The sequence below is a fragment of the Borostomias antarcticus genome (assembly GCF_949987555.1).
Source record: "Borostomias antarcticus genome assembly, contig: scaffold_171, whole genome shotgun sequence".
Lineage (NCBI taxonomy): Eukaryota > Metazoa > Chordata > Actinopteri > Stomiiformes > Stomiidae > Borostomias > Borostomias antarcticus.
In genome coordinates, this window is record NW_028176141.1 from 58,811 (window position 1) to 82,500 (window position 23,690).

The following is a 23,690-nucleotide window of genomic DNA, read 5'->3' on the forward strand; positions in this document are numbered from 1 at the left end:
TGCGTAATCCACAACCAGCAGGTATGTCTTGCTCTCCAGCATGAACAGGTCTGCTCCCAATTTCTGCCATGGTCGCCCTGGGTATTGAGATGGCATCAGCGGCTCCTTTTGGTTCTGTCTCTCTTTGCTACATGTTCGGCAGTTGAGGACTAATTCGTTCAGCTGCTGGCTCAGCCCAGGCCACCATACAGACTGTCTTGCGCGCTCCCTGCACTTTACCACCCCCTGGTGGCCTTCATGCAGCCTGGCAAGCACTTCATTTCTCATTGTTGAAGGGATGATGAGCCTGCTTCCCCTCAGCAAAAGTCCATCCTCTACTGTGAATAGCGCCTGTTCCGCCCAGTACAGCCTGAGAGCAGGTTCACTGTTGTTGTGTGCTGGCCATCCCTCTGCACTCAGCTGCATCACCCGTGCGCACACACTGTCCCTCTTCAGCTGCTCTCTCAGCTCGTCCAGGTAGGCGGTGCTCGCTGGCAGGTTCTCCATTATCATGTCCACGTAGATGTTAGTACTCTCGAATAACTCCTTCTCATCCGGTGTCTCTCTCCTCTTCACAGGAGCACGTGAGAGTGTATCGGCAGTCCACAGGCACTTCCCTGGCACATGAGCAATGGAGTAAGAATAGCGCATCAGGCGCATCCGGAAGCGCAGAATCCGTGGAGGAAGAGCATCCAACGGCTGAGACCCCAGCAGACTCAGGAGCGGCTTGTGGTCTGTCTCTAGCTGGAAGTGTCTGCCGATGAGAAAGTTGCGAAACCTCTCGCAAGCCCAGGTCAGGCCCAAGGCTTCCTTCTCAACCTGCGCGTATCTCTGCTCAGTTTGTGTGAGAGACCGCGACACATAGGCTACAGGTCTCCACACTCCATCCCATTTTTGGAGAAGCACACTCCCTAAGCCATAGGATGACGCGTCCGCTGAGACTTTGCACTCCCTGTTGGAGTCGTACATGGCCAACACTGGTGGGGATATTAGTGCATCCTTCAAATCTTGAAAGGCCCTGGCCTGCTCGAAGCCCCACAACCAGCAGTTCTTCTTTGACAGAAGGTCCCGCAGCGGCTTATCTCTCTCCGCCAGCTGTGGGATAAACTTCCCCAGCTGGTTTACCATGCCGAGAAAGCTCCTCAGCTCACTCACATTCGTCGGCTCCTCCATCCTCCTCACAGCCTCTGTCTTACTCGGGTCAGGGCTAATACCACTGGTGGAGATTATATGGCCTAGAAAGGTCACCTCTTCTTTCGACAGGTCGCACTTATCGATGTTCAGGGTGATTCCGGCCTTCTCAATCCTCCCCAGCACGACGTGCAGACGAGCATCATGTTCCTCTTGTGATCGGCCCCACACCAGCACATCGTCCATGTGGCAGACTACACCCTCCAGCCCTCCCGTGACCTCTGTCACCATTCTGTTTTGGAAGTGTTCGGGGGCAGAGGCGATGCCGAAAGGTAGACGGTTGAAGTAATATCTGCCAAAGGGCGTGATGAAGGTGGTGTACTTTGATGAATCTTCCGTCAGAGGTATTTGCCAAAACCCCATGTTCGCGTCTAACTTGCTGAATATTCTGGCTCCAGCCAGCATTCCCAGTGTTTCCTCCACTGTTGGTAGGGTGTACTTTTCCCGGCACACTGACTCATTGAGGTTCGTGAGATCAACACAGATGCGAACAGCACCTGTCTTCTTGGGAACCACCACAATGCCGGCACACCAGTCAGTTGGCTCCTCGATTCGGCTGATCACTCCAAGGCTTTCCATGCGGGACAGCTCTTGCCTGACTTTGTCCATCAGTGGCAACGGAATCCTTCTGGGTGTCTTCAGTGAGAATGGTTGGGCCCCAGGTTTCAGCCTGATTGCATACGGCTGTCTCATCTCGCCGAGACCACTGCATATCTTTGGGTAGGTTGTCTTGAGCGTCTCCATCGTGATACTGTCAAGACGTGCCACAAGCTCCATCTTACTAATAGCAGGTCTCCCCAGCAACGCAGTGTGCAGGTGTCGAGTGACATACACATCCTCCAGCACCTCTTTCTCTCCTCTCCTTAGCAACAGTTCGGCGACGCCCACAACATCTAGTGGACTCCTCCCAGGTCCCATCAGTGGCTTAGTTGACTTCCGGAGGGTAGGTGGATCCTTGTCTCTGTAGATCTCTTGAAAAACAGTGTGAGGCATAACTGTAACATCAGCACCAGTGTCTATTTTGAATGGCACACGTCTGTCATCGATGTTTATGTTGACCATCCATGGCTCACCATCAGCTGTGATGCTGCCTAAGAACACACAGTCCTCATCCTCTTCACAGGAGCAGGAACAGTCCTCTTCAACCTCATGTACAGATTTGGATGACTTACACACACGCCTGTAATGCCCCATCTTCCCACATGAATGACATTTCACCTCATTAGCAGGGCAATCGCGCTGTGAATGGGGCAGAGAGCTGCCGCATTTATGGCACTGAACATTTTTCCCCTTTGAGTATTTGGCACTGTGTGGCTTGGCTGGGTAGCTGTTAGCCTGTTGAGGTTTGTTTTTAGCATACGTCTTGCCACTGCTCTTGAACACTCTGTCTACAGATTTAGCATCACTTGCCTCTGTCCTGGTGTCCCCTCGCAGAGAAGATTGCTGTCTTTTCACCTCTTCACTCTGCCTCGCCATGTTTATTGCCTTTTCCAAGGTCAAGTCCGGGTCCAGCTGCATGCGTTCGGACAGCCGCTTATCCATCAGTCCAACGACAAGCCTGTCACGAATCAGCTCGTCATGTAGCGCTCCATATGTACAATGCTCCGCCAGCGCATATAGTGCTGTCACAAATGAGTCTACAGTCTCGCATTCTCCTTGCTTGCGCATGTTAAATTTGGCACGCTCGTAGATAACATTTTTCTTGACTACGAAGAAACCCTGTAATCCATCACGCACCCCTTGGTAAGTACCTCTTAGAGCATCAGTCAGATTTAGTCCACGTAAAATATCATCCGCCTCATCTCCCATACAATATATTAGCGTGTTGACTTGATTCTCTTCAGTGCTAACATTCAGGTTACTTGCCAGACGAAATCTTTCAAACCTGCGTATCCATTTTGCCCACTCTTGCGGCTTTGAAAAGTCGAAGGACTCCGGAGGCTGAATGCTGAACGTAGCACTTGAAACTGGAACCGGCGCCGCTCTCTGGGCTGCCGCTGCTCCCGCGTTATCAACCATCCTTCTCTTCCTCTTTCTCTTCCTCCTCCGCATGAACTAAAATGACACTTGTCGGCCGATCTAACTCTTAACACTACTTACAGGACTTCTGACACCATGTCGTGTTATTCTTTTACACATACACGTGAGTCCTTCTGTATTTCAATGTAGTGTCTTTATTACGTCTCGTTCTCTCGCTCTACCATCTCCTCTCACGTTCTCCCGCCCGTAACCTAGCCAACCCAACCTGACGTCACTACGGTGGCCTGTAACAATAACAATAACACCACACTCACTACAGAGTAAAGTACAGTAGAGTAGAGTAGAGTAGAGTAGAGTAGAGTAGAACCTATTTTAATACAATTCAAATTCTGCTTAGAGGGAATTATTTTTAACGGACATTATGACCTGAGCATAATTAATAATTATCTAAGTTAATATAGGCCTATGAGAACGCAACGCTTTTTTACGATAGGCTAGGCCTATGCGTCTTGTGATTGTACTGTAGCCTAGGCTACAACTTAAGGCTTGCCCTATTGAATTCATTTTATAGCCTACTAGGCTACTCATTATTATCGAATTATCTAGTTGATATATGAATAAAACAATAAGCCGTTTTAATGGCTATGGGCTACTAGTTGTAGCTATATGATGCGCTCTGCTCTTACGCACGGTTGAGGCGGCAGCTCAAATACACAGCCAACTGGAGATGTCGCGTCTGGGGAGGCTCTGTGTCTCTCCACCATTCCCCAGCGAGTCCAAGCTCCCTCAATGAATAATACTTAGGCCTATTTATAATAGCCTACATAGCGCGAAACTGTGCATATAATAGGCTGTAGCCAGCGCGAAACTGCGCATTCCCTATAGCCGTTCATTGAACAGCTGGCGGCCGGTATAAATAAATAAAAACATACACGATATTTTGTTATTTGAATGATCTTGAATATATATATTCAAGATCATTCAAATAACAACATATTGTGTATGTTTTTTTCATTTATAATTTAACAATAGGGGGTGCAACAGAACACACTTTTAGGGAAAGTCATTGACAGGCGGACTTCAATGTTTTATTAAAATATAGTTATGTGCAAATGAAAACCCACAATCGTCCTTTGGACCTTACCCCGATTTTGGAAATCAGATAAAGGCGTTCACAAGACCATTTCAATAATCGCATTATTACAATTATCGGTTGATGTCTCACTGTCAAACCTGCCGCTATGCACAAGATAGTTAATGTCCGGATATGATTGGCAATGAGTGATCTTTACTCATGGCGACTATTTCAATTTTGTATGGATCCACACCTCCGATCAAGCTTATTTTTTCTTTGTATCGTGCTGAAGCCATATAGCCTACTGCGCTCAGACTTGGCTACATTAGCTGGTGCCCTGTCTTCAAATTTACTTCCGGGGTTTACGAGTAGCCTACCAGTTGAATGCGTTCCAGAAACAAAACGCAAAACCCCCACGTTCACCATATCTTTACTAACAAATATATTTACAATAGGCCTACTGTTATTTTGCGCATTTGACTTAACAGACACCACGTCTTGACCCGACGTCAGTTACCGAGATAGATAGGCTACTGTAGGCCTAGATATATTATAGGTGTTCGTAATAATTAAATTACATCGAGGTGGATAAAACATGTGTTTGAGAACAAGGTAATAATAACAATTAAACGTTATTTGTATAGCCCCTTTCAGATACCTTCAGCTCAAAGTGCTTTACAACAGAGCATTTAAATTAAAGAATGTGAAATTTAATGATGCTTCATTCGTAGACTATAGGAGAAAAACACTGAGCCCAGCCTGCTAAATCTACTCAAAGACGCCACCTGGCGGTGGTGCATCACTAAAACGAAATAACACCCGTCTGAAATCCCACGAGATTTCCAACGGGATTTCCCTGCCAAATACCGCGACGTGAAATGATGCAGCAAGTTGCATTCTTCTGTTCCCACATCTGTAGGTGTGTATCAGGGCTGTGGTCTTTCAGACTGCACAGGTCTCTTCATGGTCCTACGGTAATTAACACACACCTTTATGCTACTCTGGCAGTTTGCAGTCAGCAAGTCATCAGCATCTCAGTGGGCAGCCAGCTGTTACTAGCCATGCTTCTCCTGCTGACCGTCTGCCACACTGTTAGCAACACTGCTAGCATTACTGTTAGCAACCCTGTTAGCATTATTACTGTTAGCAACAATTATAATTAATGTGTAAGTGAGTGTGTGTATGTGTACATGTGTGTGTGGCGTGATGTGTATTTTGTGTATGATTTAAAAATAATAATAATTTCCCTGACAGTGCTTAGTGGTATATTCAGTCATTTGTGGATCTTCTTATTAATCCATAACCAGATTTATGAAGGTCTATTACCATCTGTCTCTTTTGAACTGCCAGTTCTTTTTTCTTCATGGTGTTGGATGACAGAGGGAGATGCATGTGTGTTACCTCATTTATACCATAGTGAAACAATAATAATCTTTAAGGGCACCATTCATTGTAAAACCTTGATTTGGAGGAAATTGATTTTTAATTAAATCAGTAAATGGTTTTCGTTAGTTCCGTTGGAACATTAATATATTACAGTATTCATGACATGCAAGTATTTGGAGTTACTCTATTATTATATTGTTTAGAATAAACTTTTATTTTATTTTATGTTTGTGCATTGCATGTCAGGGGTGCGAGTAATTTTGGAGCCCACTGTACACGTCCGTAACCTCCTCCTCTCTCTTCCCGTAGATGCTGAGCGGGGAGGTGCAGAGGGAGCTAGTGGAGCTGCGCCAGGAGCTGCAGCGGATCTCGGGTCACATGGACGCGGTGCAGAGCACGGTCATCTCCCACGTCGACCACGCCCTGGCCAGCCAGCAGGAGCACCAGCGTATCCTTCCACCACGCCAGCATACGCTAGTATACTCCTACAGGATCTATATACACTTATATAACGCTAGCAAATCACTCGCAAGAGCACCGGCGTACCCCTATACCCCTGACTAACACTAGGGGAGCTCACCGCTAGCACAGGCTAGCACAGGCTAGCACACCTAACTCACTTGTGAAGTAGGGCTAAAGAGCTGTGTTTAGAAAGCAGACTGGAGCAGGGGTTAATCACATCAGCCCAATGCTGAGTTGGGGCCGAGTGGGTTTCATTAGCTCAGAACTGCCCCATGTGGCTGAGAACTGCCCCCGTGAGGCCAGACTAGGAGCACCTGCTCTCCTCCAGCACCACCGTCTGCCCCCCGTGTGTGACCTTGACCTCTTGACCCCAGAGCGCCGTCTGGAGCGCGTGCTGCTGGAGAACCAGAGTCATAACCAGCAGCTACAGGAGCAGCTGTCGCAGCAGCTGGCCCACACCCTCTCCTCCTCCCTCTCCTCCCGCCTGGACAAGACGCTGCGCGACGAGATGAAGAAGACCGTCCCTCAGAGTACGACAACTTCCTGCTTACTGGGCGTGGCTAACATCGTTCGCCTGTGCCTCCTGGGCGTGGCTAACATCGTTAGCGTGTGCCTCCTGGGCGTGGCTAACATCGTTAGCGTGTGCCTCCTGGGCGTGGCTAACATCGTTAGCGTGTGCCTCCTGGGCGTGGCTAACATCGTTAGCGTGTTAGCGTGTCTATTATATTCATCAAGATGGACTGATACGCTCTCCCTATTCACTCCCACTACCCTCCTCTCCTTCTCTCCTACCTCCCTTGTCTCCTATCCTCTTCCCCAGCCATCTCTAAGGTTTTGGAGCCCGTGACCGGTCAGCTGAGCAACACCATCGCTGCCAAGCTGACCGCTGTGGAGGGAACCCTCAAGGAAAATGTCAGCAAGGTGGTCAAGTCTAAGGTGGGTCAGCGGCAGGAGCACACACACACACACACACACACACACACACAAGCAAGTACTCTGGGACATTTATAAAATAATTAACCGGAAGAGTCTCCTCCCTCTCCAGAATACGACGGATGCGATTGGCCGAGCGGCAGCGGAGGCGATGCAGGGGCCGATCCAGGCGGCCTATAAGGACGCGTTCCAGAGCATCGTTCTCCCCGTGTTCGAGAGAGGCTGCCAGTCCATGTTCCAGCAGATCAACGACAGCTTCAAACAGGGAACCAACGAATGTAAGACGACCTATACACCCAGGGGCTCTGTTTCTTCTTGTCTTGTGTGTTTGCGTCCGTGTGTCTGACCCCGCACGCGTGTCACTTCCTGCAGACATCCAGCAGCTGGAGACCCACGTCAACAACAGGAAGCAGCGAGAGCAGGAGGCACGGGACCCTCTGATTGGGCAGATGCAGCAGATGATCGACACCTTCCAGAGCTCCACCGACCAGCTGGCCAGTAGCGTGACGACAAGCGTGTGCGCCGAAGTGCAGCATCAGCTGCACATGATCGTGGGAAAGTGAGTTCTCACCCGTGTGCAGAGCGGGGTAAATTCTGGGGGTTATAGATATTGGTGATCCCGCCAGGTGGTCTTAGGAACGTGTGTGTGTGTGTGTGTGTGTGTGTGTGTGTGTGTGTGTGTGTGTGTGTGTGTGTGTTTGTGTTTGTGTGTGTTTCTCTGCATGTATGCGTGCTCAACTGTGCTTATGCAGCAGATAGATTAAAGATTGGGGAGCCGGGACACACAAATCCTAATCCTGGGCTTAAAATCGGAACATGAATCCCATCGAACCTCTATGTCAATGTTATGGATCGGTTGGACGATGGGAGGAGTTAACTCAGAAGAAAACAGTCCTCAGTCAGACAGGAAATAACTATATCGGCCACTCTTATGAAGTTGATGCGGTCTCTGCTGTCGGCCACTGATGTATATGGCAACTGGGGTATATGGCGGCCAGGGTTAGGCTGTTGTTTGTATGCGTAATGGTAGTTAATCAGATGACCGTAGTTAATCAGATGACCGGTTAACCCCCCCCCCCTCCCCCCTCCAGCCTCCAGGAGTCCATCCTGACCCAGGTGCAGCGCATCGTGAAGGGGGAGGTGGGCCTGGCCATGAAGGAGCAGCAGGCGGTGGTCACCTCCTCCATCATGCAGGCCAGGAACTGCAGCGGATCTCTGAAGGAGCTGCAGCGGATCTCGGGTCACATGGACGCGGTGCAGAGCACGGTCATCTCCCACGTCGACCACGCCCTGGCCAGCCAGCAGGAGCACCAGCGTATCCTTCCACCACGCCAGCATACGCTAGTATACTCCTACAGGATCTATATACACTTATATAACGCTAGCAAATCACTCGCAAGAGCACCGGCGTACCCCTATACCCCTGACTAACACTAGGGGAGCTCACCGCTAGCACAGGCTAGCACAGGCTAGCACACCTAACTCACTTGTGAAGTAGGGCTAAAGAGCTGTGTTTAGAAAGCAGACTGGAGCAGGGGTTAATCACATCAGCCCAATGCTGAGTTTGGGCCGAGTGGGTTTCATTAGCTCAGAACTGCCCCATGTGGCTGAGAACTGCCCCCGTGAGGCCAGACTAGGAGCACCTGCTCTCCTCCAGCACCACCGTCTGCCCCCCGTGTGTGACCTTGACCTCTTGACCCCAGAGCGCCGTCTGGAGCGCGTGCTGCTGGAGAACCAGAGTCGTAACCAGCAGCTACAGGAGCAGCTGTCGCAGCAGCTGGCCCACACCCTCTCCTCCTCCCTCTCCTCCCGCCTGGACAAGACGCTGCGCGACGAGATGAAGAAGACCGTCCCTCAGAGTACGACAACTTCCTGCTTACTGGGCGTGGCTAACATCGTTCGCCTGTGCCTCCTGGGCGTGGCTAACATCGTTAGCGTGTGCCTCCTGGGCGTGGCTAACATCGTTAGCGTGTGCCTCCTGGGCGTGGCTAACATCGTTAGCGTGTTAGCGTGTCTATTATATTCATCAAGATGGACTGATACGCTCTCCCTATTCACTCCCACTACCCTCCTCTCCTTCTCTCCTACCTCCCTTGTCTCCTATCCTCTTCCCCAGCCATCTCTAAGGTTTTGGAGCCCGTGACCGGTCAGCTGAGCAACACCATCGCTGCCAAGCTGACCGCTGTGGAGGGAACCCTCAAGGAAAATGTCAGCAAGGTGGTCAAGTCTAAGGTGGGTCAGCGGCAGGAGCACACACACACACACACACACACACACACACAAGCAAGTACTCTGGGACATTTATAAAATAATTAACCGGAAGAGTCTCCTCCCTCTCCAGAATACGACGGATGCGATTGGCCGAGCGGCAGCGGAGGCGATGCAGGGGCCGATCCAGGCGGCCTATAAGGACGCGTTCCAGAGCATCGTTCTCCCCGTGTTCGAGAGAGGCTGCCAGTCCATGTTCCAGCAGATCAACGACAGCTTCAAACAGGGAACCAACGAATGTAAGACGACCTATACACCCAGGGGCTCTGTTTCTTCTTGTCTTGTGTGTTTGCGTCCGTGTGTCTGACCCCGCACGCGTGTCACTTCCTGCAGACATCCAGCAGCTGGAGACCCACGTCAACAACAGGAAGCAGCGAGAGCAGGAGGCACGGGACCCTCTGATTGGGCAGATGCAGCAGATGATCGACACCTTCCAGAGCTCCACCGACCAGCTGGCCAGTAGCGTGACGACAAGCGTGTGCGCCGAAGTGCAGCATCAGCTGCACATGATCGTGAGAAAGTGAGTTCTCACCCGTGTGCAGAGCGGGGTAAATTCTGGGGGTTATAGATATTGGTGATCCCGCCAGGTGGTCTTAGGAACGTGTGTGTGTGTGTGTGTGTGTGTGTGTGTGTGTGTGTGTGTGTGTGTGTGTGTGTGTTTGTGTTTGTGTGTGTTTCTCTGCATGTATGCGTGCTCAACTGTGCTTATGCAGCAGATAGATTAAAGATTGGGGAGCCGGGACACACAAATCCTAATCCTGGGCTTAAAATCGGAACATGAATCCCATCGAACCTCTATGTCAATGTTATGGATCGGTTGGACGATGGGAGGAGTTAACTCAGAAGAAAACAGTCCTCAGTCAGACAGGAAATAACTATATCGGCCACTCTTATGAAGTTGATGCGGTCTCTGCTGTCGGCCACTGATGTATATGGCAACTGGGGTATATGGCGGCCAGGGTTAGGCTGTTGTTTGTATGCGTAATGGTAGTTAATCAGATGACCGTAGTTAATCAGATGACCGGTTAACCCCCCCCCCCTCCCCCCTCCAGCCTCCAGGAGTCCATCCTGACCCAGGTGCAGCGCATCGTGAAGGGGGAGGTGGGCCTGGCCATGAAGGAGCAGCAGGCGGTGGTCACCTCCTCCATCATGCAGGCCATGAGGTCAGCGGCCGGCACTCCCGTCCCCACCGCCCACCTGGCCTACCAGGCCCAGCAGGCTGCCATACTGCAGCTGCTCCAGCAGGGACATCTCAACCAGGCCTTCCAGCAGGTACACACACACACACACACACACACACACACACTGCTCCTGGGCAACACACACACACACACACACACACACACACACACACACACACTCCTCCTGGGCAACACACACACACACACACACACACACACACACTCCTCCTGGGCAACACACACACACACGCCTGAATCACACTGACACACACACACGCTCCTCCTGGGCAACACACACACACACACACTCCTCCTGGGCAACACACACACACACGCATGAATCACACTGACACACACACTCTCCTCCTGGGCAACACACACACACACGCACGCCTGAATCACACTGACACACACACACACTCCTCCTGGGCAACACATAGACGTGCCTGAATAACACTGACACACACACATACACTCCTCCTGGGCAACACACACACACATCTGAATAACACTGACACACACACAAACACACACACACACATATACTGTCTTATCTCCCCCCCAGGCGCTGTCAGCCACTGACCTGAACCTGGTCCTCTACGTGTATGAGACCATCGACAGCCAGCAGGTGTTCGGCCAGCACCCCTGTCCCGTCATCCAGCCTGTCCTGCTGTCACTCATACAGCAGCTCTCCTCCAACCTGGCAACCCGCACAGAGCTCAAGATCAGGTTGGCGCACGCACACACACACACACACACACACACACACACTCACTCACTCTCTAGGGCTGTCCCGAATGCCATTTTAGAGGCTTCGAGTATTCGTCGGTGGGAACGTGCGAATAGTATTCGTTCTCAACCCCTAGGTGGCAACATTGCATAGTCCTGCTGCCACACACGTGTGTGTGCGCTTGTTTGGCAGACGCAACACGCAGAGCGGGGAGAGACGGAGGCCAAAATGCTCCTTAAATTGAGTTAACCCGGCTACTAACTTGCTATTCAGCAAGCATATCTTATTTTTCCTTTGTAGCTGCGTCACAAGCACGTTGGTGGGGCGAGAGTTGGAGCGCCAGCCCTAACCAGAGACCCGCCGAGAGGGTTTAGCGGGAGAAAACACGAGCATGAAATCCTCTTCTGTTCAGTTGCGCTTTCGCGAGTCACTCAGTGTAACTTGATGACGACGTTGGTATCGGGTTGGAGTATTGGGACATAAAAAACAATACTCCAAATACTGAACTGAGCTCCTAATACTAACGTACCGAACGAATAGTGGAATACTCGAATCGTTCTGGCCAGCCCTAACACACACACACACACACACACACACGTCCCTCTATCTACATCTCTCTCCTCCTCTGTCAGACATGGCGGTCGTCCCATCGTCTCCCATTCAGCGCCAGGTTCGTAGCGCGTCCGCTCGCCGTCCTCGGCGTTGTGTTAAAGCCAGATCAGATCGTGTGTGCAGCTGCAGCTGTGGTATCCTGGCAGACACCGGGCTGTGGGGAGGACACGCAGGGAAGCGAATAGCAGGACAATGTCTCCTGTCTCCGTCCGCGCCCGCCGTCTTAACTGCCCCGAGCCCCCCGAGGGGCCGCCCAGCCCGCTTACCTCTGCTGGCGCTCCGCACCGACTGGGGGGGGGGGGGGGGGGGGGGTTCAGAGTAATGAGCTGGGGGGTGGGGGGGTGTAGAGTAATGAGCTGGCGTGGGGGGGTTGGGGGGGGTTATAGAGTCTGGGTAGGGCTGAGCCCTGAACCGTGTTTTGTATTGGTCCTAGTATCTGTTCTCAGTGGCGCTAGACATGGCACAGGATCTGCATTCATATTGATTTAGCAGCTGCTCTGTCTCTAAAGGGCAGAGTGGCTTTATAGATAGAGGGGAGAGGAGGAAGTCCGATAGTCTGGGGGGGAGAGGAGGAGGGGGGGGGAGGCTGGAGAGGAGAGGAGGAGGGCGGGGGAGGAAGGGGGGGGGGGTGGAGGAGGAGGGCTGGGGAGGGGGGGGTGGAGAGGAGGAGGGAGGAGGAGGGGGGGTGGATGAGGAGAGGAGGAGGGCTGGGGAGGAGGGGGGGAGTGGATGAGGAGAAGAGTAGGGCTGGGGAGGAGGGGGGGTGGATGAGAGGAGGAGGGGGGGGGGTGGAGAGGAGAGGGGCGGAGGGGAGATCTAATATATACGACAGGGGACTGCTCTTGCTTGTAAAGAGCGGAGATCATGTGCTAGGACGCCTATAAGTGACTGGCTGCTGGCCAGGTGAGGTCGAGGAGATGTGTCCAGGCTCCAGAGAAAGAAAGAGGATTGGGCCGAGCATGCTCAGCTGCACAGCCCCCTGGCCAGATCACCACACTGGTGACCAGGAGAGGCGGGGATGGTAGTGGTGGTCTGTATAGACCTGCCTGTCTGATCGGTCTTCCTCCACCACTCACCTCTCCATCTGTCTAACCTTATGTCTCTCCACCAGTAACTTGTCTCTCTGCGCTAACCTGTCTTCCCTCTCCCTGATGCGAGTGACCCGTCTGTCTCTAACCTGTCTCCCTCCCTGCCAGTTACCTGGAGGACGCAGTGATGAACCTGGACCACGGTGACCCGGTGACCAGGGACCACATGAGCGCGGTCCTCACCCAGGTCCGTCAGAAGCTGTTCCAGTTCCTCCAGCAGGACCCCCACAGCCCCCTGAGCAAGCGCGCCCGGCGCCTTATGATGACCACCATCCACCTCCCCCAGAGGGCCGTTTGTTAAAACCGTTTTATTTTTGAGTTTCGCGAGGGTGCATGGCGAGGCGTGCCTGTTTTTGACCCTTCAGGGACACCGTAGCCCGAAACGGCCATCGTTTGCGTTGGGGGAGTGTATATCGTTCAGCCTCTACGCCGCGGCACCTCAACCCATAGACATTTTGTGTCTGTGGCCCCTCCCCCTGTCTGACTGCCGCGGCGAGCATGGAGAAGGGCAGGAAGTTCTGTTCCATCACGTTTCGCCAGACCAGGGCCTCTCTCCAGCTGGCTGGCATCATACTATGTTATTCTCTCTCTGGCTTCTGATAACGCGTCACCAGGATGTCCCTGGGACCAGCGAGGACACCAGGAAACACTATGGCCGTCCATGTGTACAGCGGACACTATCCACTCATCCCCCCGAAAACTCTTGCTTTCTCTCATTCTTTGTCCCTTTTTATATATCCTTTGTTCCTAACATTTATAAGACGTTCTCTAACTTGTATTCTTGCTTGGTTCTTATTGAAGTACAGTAGTTATAATCTGTAGAAAAGGCTTCTAATCAACAGACTGATTTGTGTTCCTGATGGCGATCATGAGGATTCTGCGTCGGGACACCCAGAGATGTTCAGAAACGTGCAGGTCCTCTCATGGGCTCCAGAAGGCAGCACTTGGTGGACCTGCTGACACGTTTGTTCACGTAAACCACATCTGTTCTCCTGGTTGCTCTCCTGGTCCGACACCACAACGCTGCAGTCCTAGTACAACTGGAAAGGCTTAGAAAGGCTTAGAAAAGAAACGGTTCCGTCTGTGAATTATCTGATTGCCGTGGTGTAACGATCTGTACTGAGCCTTTAGTGTTTCTCACTGGCTTCCACCATGAATGTCTGAATAGCAGGTCCTTGAGGAATCGCCGATAGTTTGGAGTTAGTTAGGTTTGGCCTGTAGGCGCCCTCCTGTCCAGAGGCGATAGAGACAGTGCCTTATTGTACCTCTGATGGGGGGAGTTAGTCCTCCAGCAGGTGGTCTCCTGTAGGAGGAGTTGTCCTGTCTGAGACTGGCTGTCTGGAAACCATCACAGTTCATGTCTGTATGTAAGCAGGACAGCTGGCAGCCTTGATGGGTTTTAGGAATCATCTTCAGAGCACCAGAAACCAGGCGGACATCTTGTGAGATGGCACAGGGAGGAGGATAGGGGTTTTCAAGTTTACACACACGACTGGACAGTGGAGACTGGAGAAGTAGAACGGATCTAAAGACACCCAAGTGAGCTCTCCTTGTAATTGAAGGAACAGCTGGACATTAACAACGCCTCCCTAGACCGTTTGATGCCCAGCCCAGCTTGAGCGGTAAGCTGAATGCTACGACAACAAGTCTTAAGGTTTGGTGCTCCTGAGAGTCCTGGGCTGGAATCTCTACAGCCGTGAAAAGCTTGACCGTGATCCAGAACGGAGGCGATCTCGGCTCTAATGCTCTCTTCCGCTCGTGAGCGTCAGGGTTATTGGTTATTGATCGCTGCAGAGCTGCATGTAGCTGTTGATAGATTGGTTGAGCCCTAGCACGCCCGCATGAGAAGGAAGCGTGTGCGTCGGAACAAGGCGGGGCGGAAGGTACCGACGCCACGTCTCTGGGCCGTAGCGGTCTTATTCAGATTCAGGGTCGGGTCCAGTATAGGTTCTGGTTTACAAGATCTAGAGGATAGGAGAGACCCTGGTCCATAATGTTCTGGTCTGTAGGACTTGGAGGTGTAGGAGGCTGTCAGTCCAATGGCAGTTTTGGAAGTTCCTGTCTGTGATAAATGTCTGTGATAAATGTATCTAGTATCTGAAAAGATGGGACTTGTGAGTGGGTGTGGTCAGGTTTTGAGAAGGTGGGACCAGAATGGTGGTTTTGTACAAACAGGTGTAGCTGAGTGACACTCTTCTAGCTCATAGTTTTGCTTTAGTTTCATATTGATCAGGGTTTAAACATCCAGAACCACAGACCTGAATGTCCATAGAAAGCTTGCACATAAACGCTATACAGTATATATACCCTATTTTGTCCTAGTTCTCATACAGATTGAACTCCTGTTTTTTTTTTCCTGTTTACTGATTTCCATGGTGTTTTGTTCCCTGTGCTTGGATCATTATGTTGTATATTTTACACCATTTATTTTATCCTAAACGTTTTTGGAATAAAAAAAAAACAAGACTTGTTCAATTCAATTTCTGCCTAAGTGTTTTGTTTTTGGAGGACATGAGGACTATGAATGTAGAATCGATTCTCTGATTACCATGGTGCTCTTCCCTAGGGAGCAAAAGCTCGTGAATAACGCACACATCTTGACATCTGCATCACGTGTATCATATTTTATGAAGACCGTTACATGCTGAGATTAAAACCAATGGCACAATTTATTTCCCTGCATCCCCACCTACAGCGGATGTCTCTGAGTACCGTTGCTTTCTACTCTGCGCTCCACGTGCCCTCCCTCCTCGCGCTCACTGCGTAAGCGCGCACACACCGGAGCACCGCGAGCTCCCCCGGTGAGCCTGATACGGGCTCGTCTCACCTCCGCTAGTTGGACTGCTGAGCAGAGCAGGTAGCCGAGCTGAACAGCTCCAGCAAACGGATTTTTTACATATTCGAGCTGAATCTCTGGTTCCGTCCGACTTCACCGGACCCGTTGGCGCTCAGGATGGCTTCCCTTGTGAATTACGCATGTCTCCTGTTGCCTGTTGCTCTTCAGTTAAGTAAGTACCGACAGATCCACACGGTTAATTATCTAGTAAAATAATTGGAGCACATTAAGAAGATGTCCCGGATGGGTCTAATTCATGCACTTGGGCTGAACTGTAAGATAACTTCTAGCCTATACGAAAATCTGACTGCGTAATTTAGCCACTAAAGGTCCCGGGCGAAGTGTTGTAAAGCCTGGAAGCATCAATGCCTTCCGTTCCGGTTTTGATTACATGACAATTAGTTATGCTTGACCGACAGTCCTGTATTGCGGAGATGGCTCTGCTGATGGATTTAAAATGAGTCTTCTAGCTTTGCACAGGGATACAATACGCTAACACGACTGTCCGATATCACATAGGCCTATTTGTCACCAAAAAGATGACAGGTCTCAATAACATCAAGCTTAAATCGAGTTGCATAGGCCTATCGGTCTTTTTACTCTACATTTGTGAGCTGCTCAAACGCGCACGATACCGGCAAGTTACTGCACGTCACCTCAACGACCTCCTCCGGCCGCTCAGTCACTCTGTGCTCGCAGGTGCCGATGTAAGACTGTGTCCAGGGGGGCTGAAAGGGGAACACATGCCGGTGGAAATAAATCATGAATGAAGCGCATCTGTCCCCCAACGGAGACCCAGGAGAGGAGACAGCGCGACCGGATGAGGGACCGCTGCCCCGGAGCTCGGCCACGGCTGTCCCGCTGAGTCTCCACAGAGTCACGGTCCCACAGAAGCGGCTCGAAATCCGTGGAAACAATGTAATTCTTAAAATACTACATGACGCAGACAGCACCACGGTGTCTCTGGGGTGTGTAGCCTACAGCGGTAGTCTAGGCGACTCTCACGTGACAGATCTGATAGTGGCACAGTTTAGTGGACACTATGGCAGGGGGAGGTGTGTGTGTGTGTGTGTGTGGGGGGGGGGGGGGGGGGGTAACCCGCCCTCTCCCCTTTCGGAAACTGTGCTTGTGTGTGTTTGTGAGAGAGAAAGATATATATATAAAGAAAGTGTATGTGCATGCGTGTGTGAGAGAGAGATATAAAGAAAGTGTGCGTGTTTTTGTTGTGTGTGTGTGTGCGTGCGTGCGTCCGTGTGTCCGTGCGTGTGTGTGTGTGCGTGTGTGTGTGCGTGGGCGCATGTTATCGGCCTTGTGGTGTATTAAGCCACTGAACCAATTCTTACTCTTTCAGTGCTACCGGGTTTTGTACAGTAGTTAAGATGTAGTTCTCATTAAAGCAGGTTAAGCCTCTTATGGAGGACTGCCCCCCCCCAGCCCCCCCCCCCCCACCCACCAGCATCCTCCATCCTCTCCTAGCCTCCCCCAGCACCCTCCACCCTCCCAAGAATAAGCTACCTCCTCACAGTCACCTCAGGGATGCTTCAACACCTCCCAATTATACTAACCAGCCAGTGTGGAGCGGCTTTTTCCTCTGTTAAACTCCTGCTTCTCAGGCTCCGGACTTAACACTTATTAACAGCCAGGGAGGTTGAGGGAGACCAGGGAGGTTGAGGGAGACCAGGGAGGTTGAGGGAGGTTGAGGGAGCCAGGGAGGTTGAGCGAGCCAGGGAGGTTGAGGGAGGTTGAGGGAGGTTGAGGGAGCCAGGGAGGTTGAGGGAGCCAGGGAGGTTGAGGGAGGTTGAGGGAGGTTGAGGGAGTCAGGGAGGTTGAGAGAGACGAGGGAGGTTGAGGGAGACCAGGGAGGTTGAGGGAGGTTGAGGGAGACCAGGGAGGTTGAGGGAGACAAGGGAGGTTGAGGGAGACCAGGGAGGTTGAGAGAGACGAGGGAGGTTGAGGGAGACCAGGGAGGTTGAGGGAGACGAGGGAGGTTGAGGTAGACGAGGGAGGTTGAGGTAGACCAGGGAGGTTGAGGGAGACCAGGGAGGTTGAGGGAGGTTGAGGTAGACCAGGGAGGTTGAGGGAGACGAGGGAGGTTGAGGGAGACCAGGGAGGTTGAGGGAGACGAGGGAGGTTGAGGGAGACGAGGGAGGTTGAGGTAGACCAGGGAGGTTGAGGGAGACCAGGGAGGTTGAGGGAGACGAGGGAGGTTGAGGGAGACCAGGGAGGTTGAGGGAGACCAGGGAGGTTGAGGGAGGTTGAGGGAGACGAGGGAGGTTGAGGGAGCCGGGGAGGTTGAGAAAGACAAGGGAGGTTGAGCGAGTAATGTCACTACTACACCTGAGAACTATACCTGACCAGACACACCAGGTCCACCAAGATTCCTTCACTGATAGATTGTGTGTGTGTGCGTGTGTGTGCGTGTGTGCGTGTGTGCGTGCGTGCGTGCGTGCGTGTGTATGAATATGAAAAACATGCAGAAGCACAGATGCTCTTCAGTCCGGTCCCTGATCAAGACCTGGACTGAGCACTTGGACTTGTTCCCTGGGCTCCATGAACGATGGCTGCTCACTGCTCCTGGCTGCCCCTGGAGGAGGACGGCCTGGATGGGAGAAATGCAGGGAACAATTTCCACCGGCGACCACTGAAGACGTTGTTGTGTGTGTGTGTGTGTGTGTGTGTGTGTTGTGTGTGCTGTCTCCCCTCACTCATGTATTGTGGGATCATATCATATGTTGCCAATAACTAAAGACCCTCGAGGTCCAAAATTATTATTATAGTTTGTGTATGTGTGTGTGTGTGTGTGTGTGTGTGTGTGTGTGTGTGTGTGTGTGTGTGTTTGAAAGAGTGAGAGCGAGAGAGAGAAAGAGAGAGAGAGTGTGTGTGTATGTGTGTGTGTGTGTTTGAAAGAGTGAGAGCGAGAGAGAGAAAGAGAGAGAGAGAGAGTGTGTGTGTGTGTGTGTGTGTGTGTGTGTGTGTGTGGGAGAGGTCCCTAAGCAAATGAAGGGTAATGAAGCAGCAGTGTAGCGCGCACTCCCCTTGACTCTCCGCCCCCAGACAAGGCATGAGTATGAATATTCATGAGAAGCACATGAACTAACTGTCCTCTAACACTGATGACTTAAATGACACAATGTGTGTGTGTGTGTGTGTGTGTGTGTGTGTGTCTGTGTGTGTGTGTGTGTGTGTGTGTGTGTGTGTGTGTGTGTGTGGAGAGTATGCATATGTATGTATGCATATTCACATGTGTCTATATGCTCCCATGTGTGTGTGTGTGTGTGTGTGTGTGTGTGTGTGTGTGTAAGAGGATGAGCTCCAGGGTCCTATTCTTTACAAGGTCATTGTTGCAGCTGATGGCCACGGATCCCTCTGTCTGGTCTGGTCTGGTCTGGTCTGGTCTGATCTGGTCTGATCTGGTCTGGTCTGGTCTGGTCTGGTCTGATCTGGTCTGGTCTGGTCTGGTCTGGTCTAGTCTGGTCTGGTCTGGTCTAGTCTAGTCTGGTCTGGTCTGGTCTGGTCTGGTCTGGTCTGGTCTGATCTGGTCTGGTCTGGTCTGGTCTAGTCTGGTCTGGTCTAGTCTAGTCTGGTCTGGTCTGGTCTGGTCTGGTCTGATCTGGTCTGATCTGGTCTGGTCTGGTCTGGTCTGGTCTGGGCTGTTCTGGTCTGGTCTGATCTGGTCTGGTCTGGTCTGGTCTGGTCTGGTCTGGTCTGGTCTAGTCTAGTCTGGTCTGGTCTGGTCTGGTCTGGTCTGATCTGGTCTGATCTGGTCTGGTCTGGTCTGGTCTGGTCTGGTCTGGTCTGGGCTGTTCTGGTCTGGTCTGATCTGGTCTGGTCTGGTCTGGTCTGGTCTGGTCTGGTCTGGTCTAGTCTGGTCTGGTCTGGTCTGGTCTGGTCTGGTCTGGTCTGGTCTGGTCTGGTCTGGTCTGTTCTGGTCTGGTTTGTTCGTTCTGGTCTGGTCTGGTCTGGTCTGGTCTGGTCTGGTCTGGTCTGGTTTGTTCGTTCTGGTCTGGTCTGGTCTGGTCTGGTCTGGTTTGGTCTGGTCTGGTCTGGTCTGGTCTGGTCTGGTCTGGTCTGGTCTGGTCTGGTCTGGTCTGTTCTGGTCTGGTCTGGTCTGGTCTGGTCTGGTCTGGTCTGGGCTGTTCTGGTCTGGTCTGGTTTGTTCGTTCTGGTCTGGTCTGGTCTGGTCTGGTCTGGTCTGGTCTGGGCTGTTCTGGTCTGGTCTGGTCTGGTCTGGTCTGGTCTGGTCTGGTTTGTTCGTTCTGGTCTGGTCTGGTCTGGTCTGGTCTGGGCTGTTCTGGTCTGGTCTGGTCTGGTCTGGTCTGGTTTGTTCGTTCTGGTCTGGTCTGGTCTGGTCTGGTCTGGTCTGGTCTGGTCTGGTCTGGTCTGGTCTGGTCTGGTCTGGTCTGGTCTAGTCTGGTCTGGTCTGGTCTGGTCTGGTCTGGTCTGGTCTGGTCTGGTCTGGTTTGTTCGTTCTGGTCTGGTCTGGTCTGTAGGACAGGAGAGAACAGAGACTATGGTTGCTTGGTTGTTTCTTGGTGGGGCTGAAGGAGCAGGGAGCTAGGAGGGAAGGGGGGATCGTAGGGGAAGTGAAGGAGCAGGGAGCTAGGAGGGAAGGGGGGATCGTAGGGGAAGTGAAGGAGCAGGGAGCTAGGAGGGAAGGGGGGATCGTAGGGGAAGTGAAGGAGCAGGGAGCTAGGAGGGAAGGGGGGATCGTAGGGGAAGTGAAGGAGCAGGGAGCTAGGAGGGAAGGGGGGATCGTAGGGGAAGTGAAGGAGCAGGGAGCTAGGAGGGAAGGGGGGATCGTAGGGGAAGTGAAGGAGCAGGGAGCTAGGAGGGAAGGGGGGATCGTAGGGGAAGTGAAGGAGCAGGGAGCTAGGAGGGAAGGGGGGATCGTAGGGGAAGTGAAGGAGCAGGGAGCTAGGAGGGAAGGGGGGATCGTAGGGGAAGTGAAGGAGCAGGGAGCTAGGAGGGAAGGGGGGATCGTAGGGGAAGTGAAGGAGCAGGGAGCTAGGAGGGAAGGGGGGATCGTAGGGGAAGTGAAGGAGCAGGGAGCTAGGAGGGAAGGGGGGATCGTAGGGGAAGTGAAGGAGCAGGGAGCTAGGAGGGAAGGGGGGATCGTAGGGGAAGTGAGGGAGTAGGAGAGGGGGTAGGAAAATAGAGGGAGAGTGGTTTGTTTCCAAAAAGGAACAGGGTCCGTGGTGGTGCAGCGGTCTAATGCGTCGACCGTGTGTGTGGGGGCAGTTGCTCACCGGGGACTGGAGTTCACATCCTGGTCTCAACAGCCCTGTCTGGCATCGGAATCACGGCCATGGGCTCCAGAGGGTCAAGTATATAGGTCAAGTATATAGATATAGATATAGATGGATGGATGGATGGATGGATGGATGGATAGATACTGTAGATAGATAGATAGATACTGTAGATAGATAGATAGATACTGTAGATAGATAGATAGATAGATACTGTAGATAGATAGATAGATACTGTAGATAGATAGATAGATAGATAGATAGATAGATAGATAGATAGATAGATAGATAGATAGATAGATAAAAGATAATAAAACGAACATAAATGAAGCGTGCTAGCCTGCTGCTAGACCTGCAGGTAAGAGAAAGGCAGGGCATGGTTTTAAGAATTCAGTGTTCCCTTAACAACTTGGGATAGATTGGTTGAGAGTGTGGAGACTATCCTCTGTGACTGGGAAAGAGTGTGGAGTCTATTCTAGGTACGGTAACTGTGACTGTTTGAGACTGAGAGTGTGGAGTCTATCCAAGCTAACTGTGATTGGTTGAGAGTATGGAGTCTATCCCCTGGGATTGGGTGAGAGTATGGAGTCTATCCCCTGTGATTGGGTGAGAGTATGGAGTCTATCCCTTGTGATTGGTTGAGAGTGTGGAGTCTATCCCCTGTGATCCCGGTTAACTGTGATAAGTGGTAGAAGGAACTGCCGGTGTTGAAGTCAATAAAAGCTCATTAAGCAGCTGGTGGAGGGTCAGAGCACTGCGTCGCTTTCAATGATGCTGCTGCTCTGTCTCCATTTGTGGGAGGGGGGGGGATCTGGGGCCGATCAATGAGACGAGGAGACTCTGCATCCAACCAGGCCCGCTTAAGAAACCTCTCCCCTTTGGGGCACATCTCTCTCTTTAAAGGAGCACTTCACCGATTAGCATTAAGCCTTGTATCATTCCAGAATGTTCAGTATGTTAGAATTAATGTTGTTTTCCTTCCCTCAGTGTTTCCTTGGGCTATTTTTTCTCACTTTCCAAAAACCAAAAAACTCTACAAATAATGACGCGTTTGACGTCAGTTGTAGAGATTTGGACCTTCCTGCTCAGAACTACAACTTCTAGTTCCGCATTTTTCTGTGTCCACCCACACCTAAAATGAGGGGCTCCGGCTCTATCTGTCTCTCTACCTCCCTTCCTCTGTCTCTCTTCTCCTCCTCCCTCCCTCCTGCTAACCCTGGTTTATAGCTTTCCTACATCTAAGTAAAGGTTTTTTTCTGCATCAGTCTGTTACAGAGCTTCAGTGTGGTTCTGTTAACAAGCTTCTCAGTTATTAGTGTCCGGTGGCGGCCATGTTGGTCATCAGCCAGCTGTCATCTCTCTGCTCAATCACTCCACAGGGACCAGACTGGTGACTTAACCAGCGTCACATCAACCAATTGATTCGTTTTAGGCTGACAGGTTAGTTAACTGGTTACGATGACTCAGGTTATTCAAGTCAGGTCAGATGTATCTGTTACATACTCATCATACAGGTGTAATATACAGTGAAATGCAGTTTAGGTTAATTAGATAGTTACAGTAGCTGATTTGGCATATGACAGATTTTCCATCCCCACATGGCTAGTTCTAACACCAACACACACACACACACACACACACACACACACACACACAAACACACACACACACACACACACAGCACAAGAGATACACTGATACTGACAATTAGTAAGTACTCTATCTGCTACTGGTGATAGGAAATGCAATTTGCTCACCTGATATCACGGTGTAATTAAAACGTGAGAAACATGACAAATTAGTGATCTCTCTCAGTCACTGACAGTCGACTTTCACCACTGTATTTATAGTCAGAGCTCACAGGACTGATACAGCTGTCTGGTGATTAGAACAGGGAAATGTACAGCAGAAGTGGCACTTGGTATCGACCAATATTTATGTAAAAATCACACAACACCCACACACAACACACCAGAAACACAATATAGTAACTAATTTATTCATAATAATCCTCACAACCACAACCACTACCAGTCTCTACTGCGGCTGCATCTCTCCACGCCCCTGATCAGGTATCATTTGGGTGGAAACTGTGGTCATTATTTTTAGAGGAGACCACTTGCATGTTGTTGAGCTGAATAAGAGAAATGCACCGGTGCTAAAACAGAGCCAAGACCAATTACCCCTGGGAGACCCGGAGACGGAGGGAGGGAGAGAGAGAATAGGCTGGATATGGAGTGTGTGTGTGTGTGTGTGTGTGTGTGTGTGTGTGTGTGTGTGTGTGTGTGTACAGTATTTAGGCTCCCTCCAGGAGGATGATGACTGGATGAGAAAAGGACAGGGCGCGAGGAAGCGAGCGTTAAAAGCTTCCTGTCAGAACGATTAGCTTCTGTACGTCCTAAGAGGCAGTAGAGGGATGGCTGTGTGTTCTGTACGTCCTAAGAGGCAGTAGAGGGATGGCTGTGTGTTCTGTACGTCCTAAGAGGCAGTAGAGGGATGGCTGTGTGTTCTGTACGTCCTAAGAGGCAGTAGAGGGATGGCTGTGTGTTCTGTACGTCCTAAGAGGCAGTAGAGGGATGGCTGTGTGTTCTGTACGTCATAAGAGGCAGTAGAGGGATGGCTGTGTGTTCTGTACGTCCTAAGAGGCAGTAGAGGGATGGCTGTGTGTTCTGTACGTCCTAAGAGGCAGTAGAGGGATGGCTGTGTGTTCTGTACGTCATAAG

At 51.3% G+C, this 23,690-nt stretch overlaps 1 protein-coding gene across 1 annotated transcript in view; it reads left to right on the top strand.

The window, feature by feature from the left end:
* Nucleotides 1-5,286: 5,286 nt before the first annotated feature.
* LOC311328769 (uncharacterized protein) overlaps nt 5,287-23,690 on the top strand; it is a gene marked incomplete at both ends in the record, with an annotated part of 30,552 nt that continues 12,148 nt past the window's right edge. The window contains 14 exons of the mRNA XM_084462681.1: nt 5,287-5,316; nt 5,921-6,059; nt 6,448-6,789; nt 6,894-7,009; nt 7,119-7,284; nt 7,379-7,565; nt 8,098-8,321; nt 8,710-8,865; nt 9,123-9,238; nt 9,348-9,513; nt 9,608-9,794; nt 10,327-10,546; nt 11,021-11,184; nt 12,994-13,177. Coding sequence (XP_084318807.1) covers nt 5,287-5,316; nt 5,921-6,059; nt 6,448-6,789; nt 6,894-7,009; nt 7,119-7,284; nt 7,379-7,565; nt 8,098-8,321; nt 8,710-8,865; nt 9,123-9,238; nt 9,348-9,513; nt 9,608-9,794; nt 10,327-10,546; nt 11,021-11,184; nt 12,994-13,177 — 2,397 coding nt within the window. The remainder of the gene's footprint in view (nt 5,317-5,920; nt 6,060-6,447; nt 6,790-6,893; nt 7,010-7,118; nt 7,285-7,378; nt 7,566-8,097; nt 8,322-8,709; nt 8,866-9,122; nt 9,239-9,347; nt 9,514-9,607; nt 9,795-10,326; nt 10,547-11,020; nt 11,185-12,993; nt 13,178-23,690) is intronic.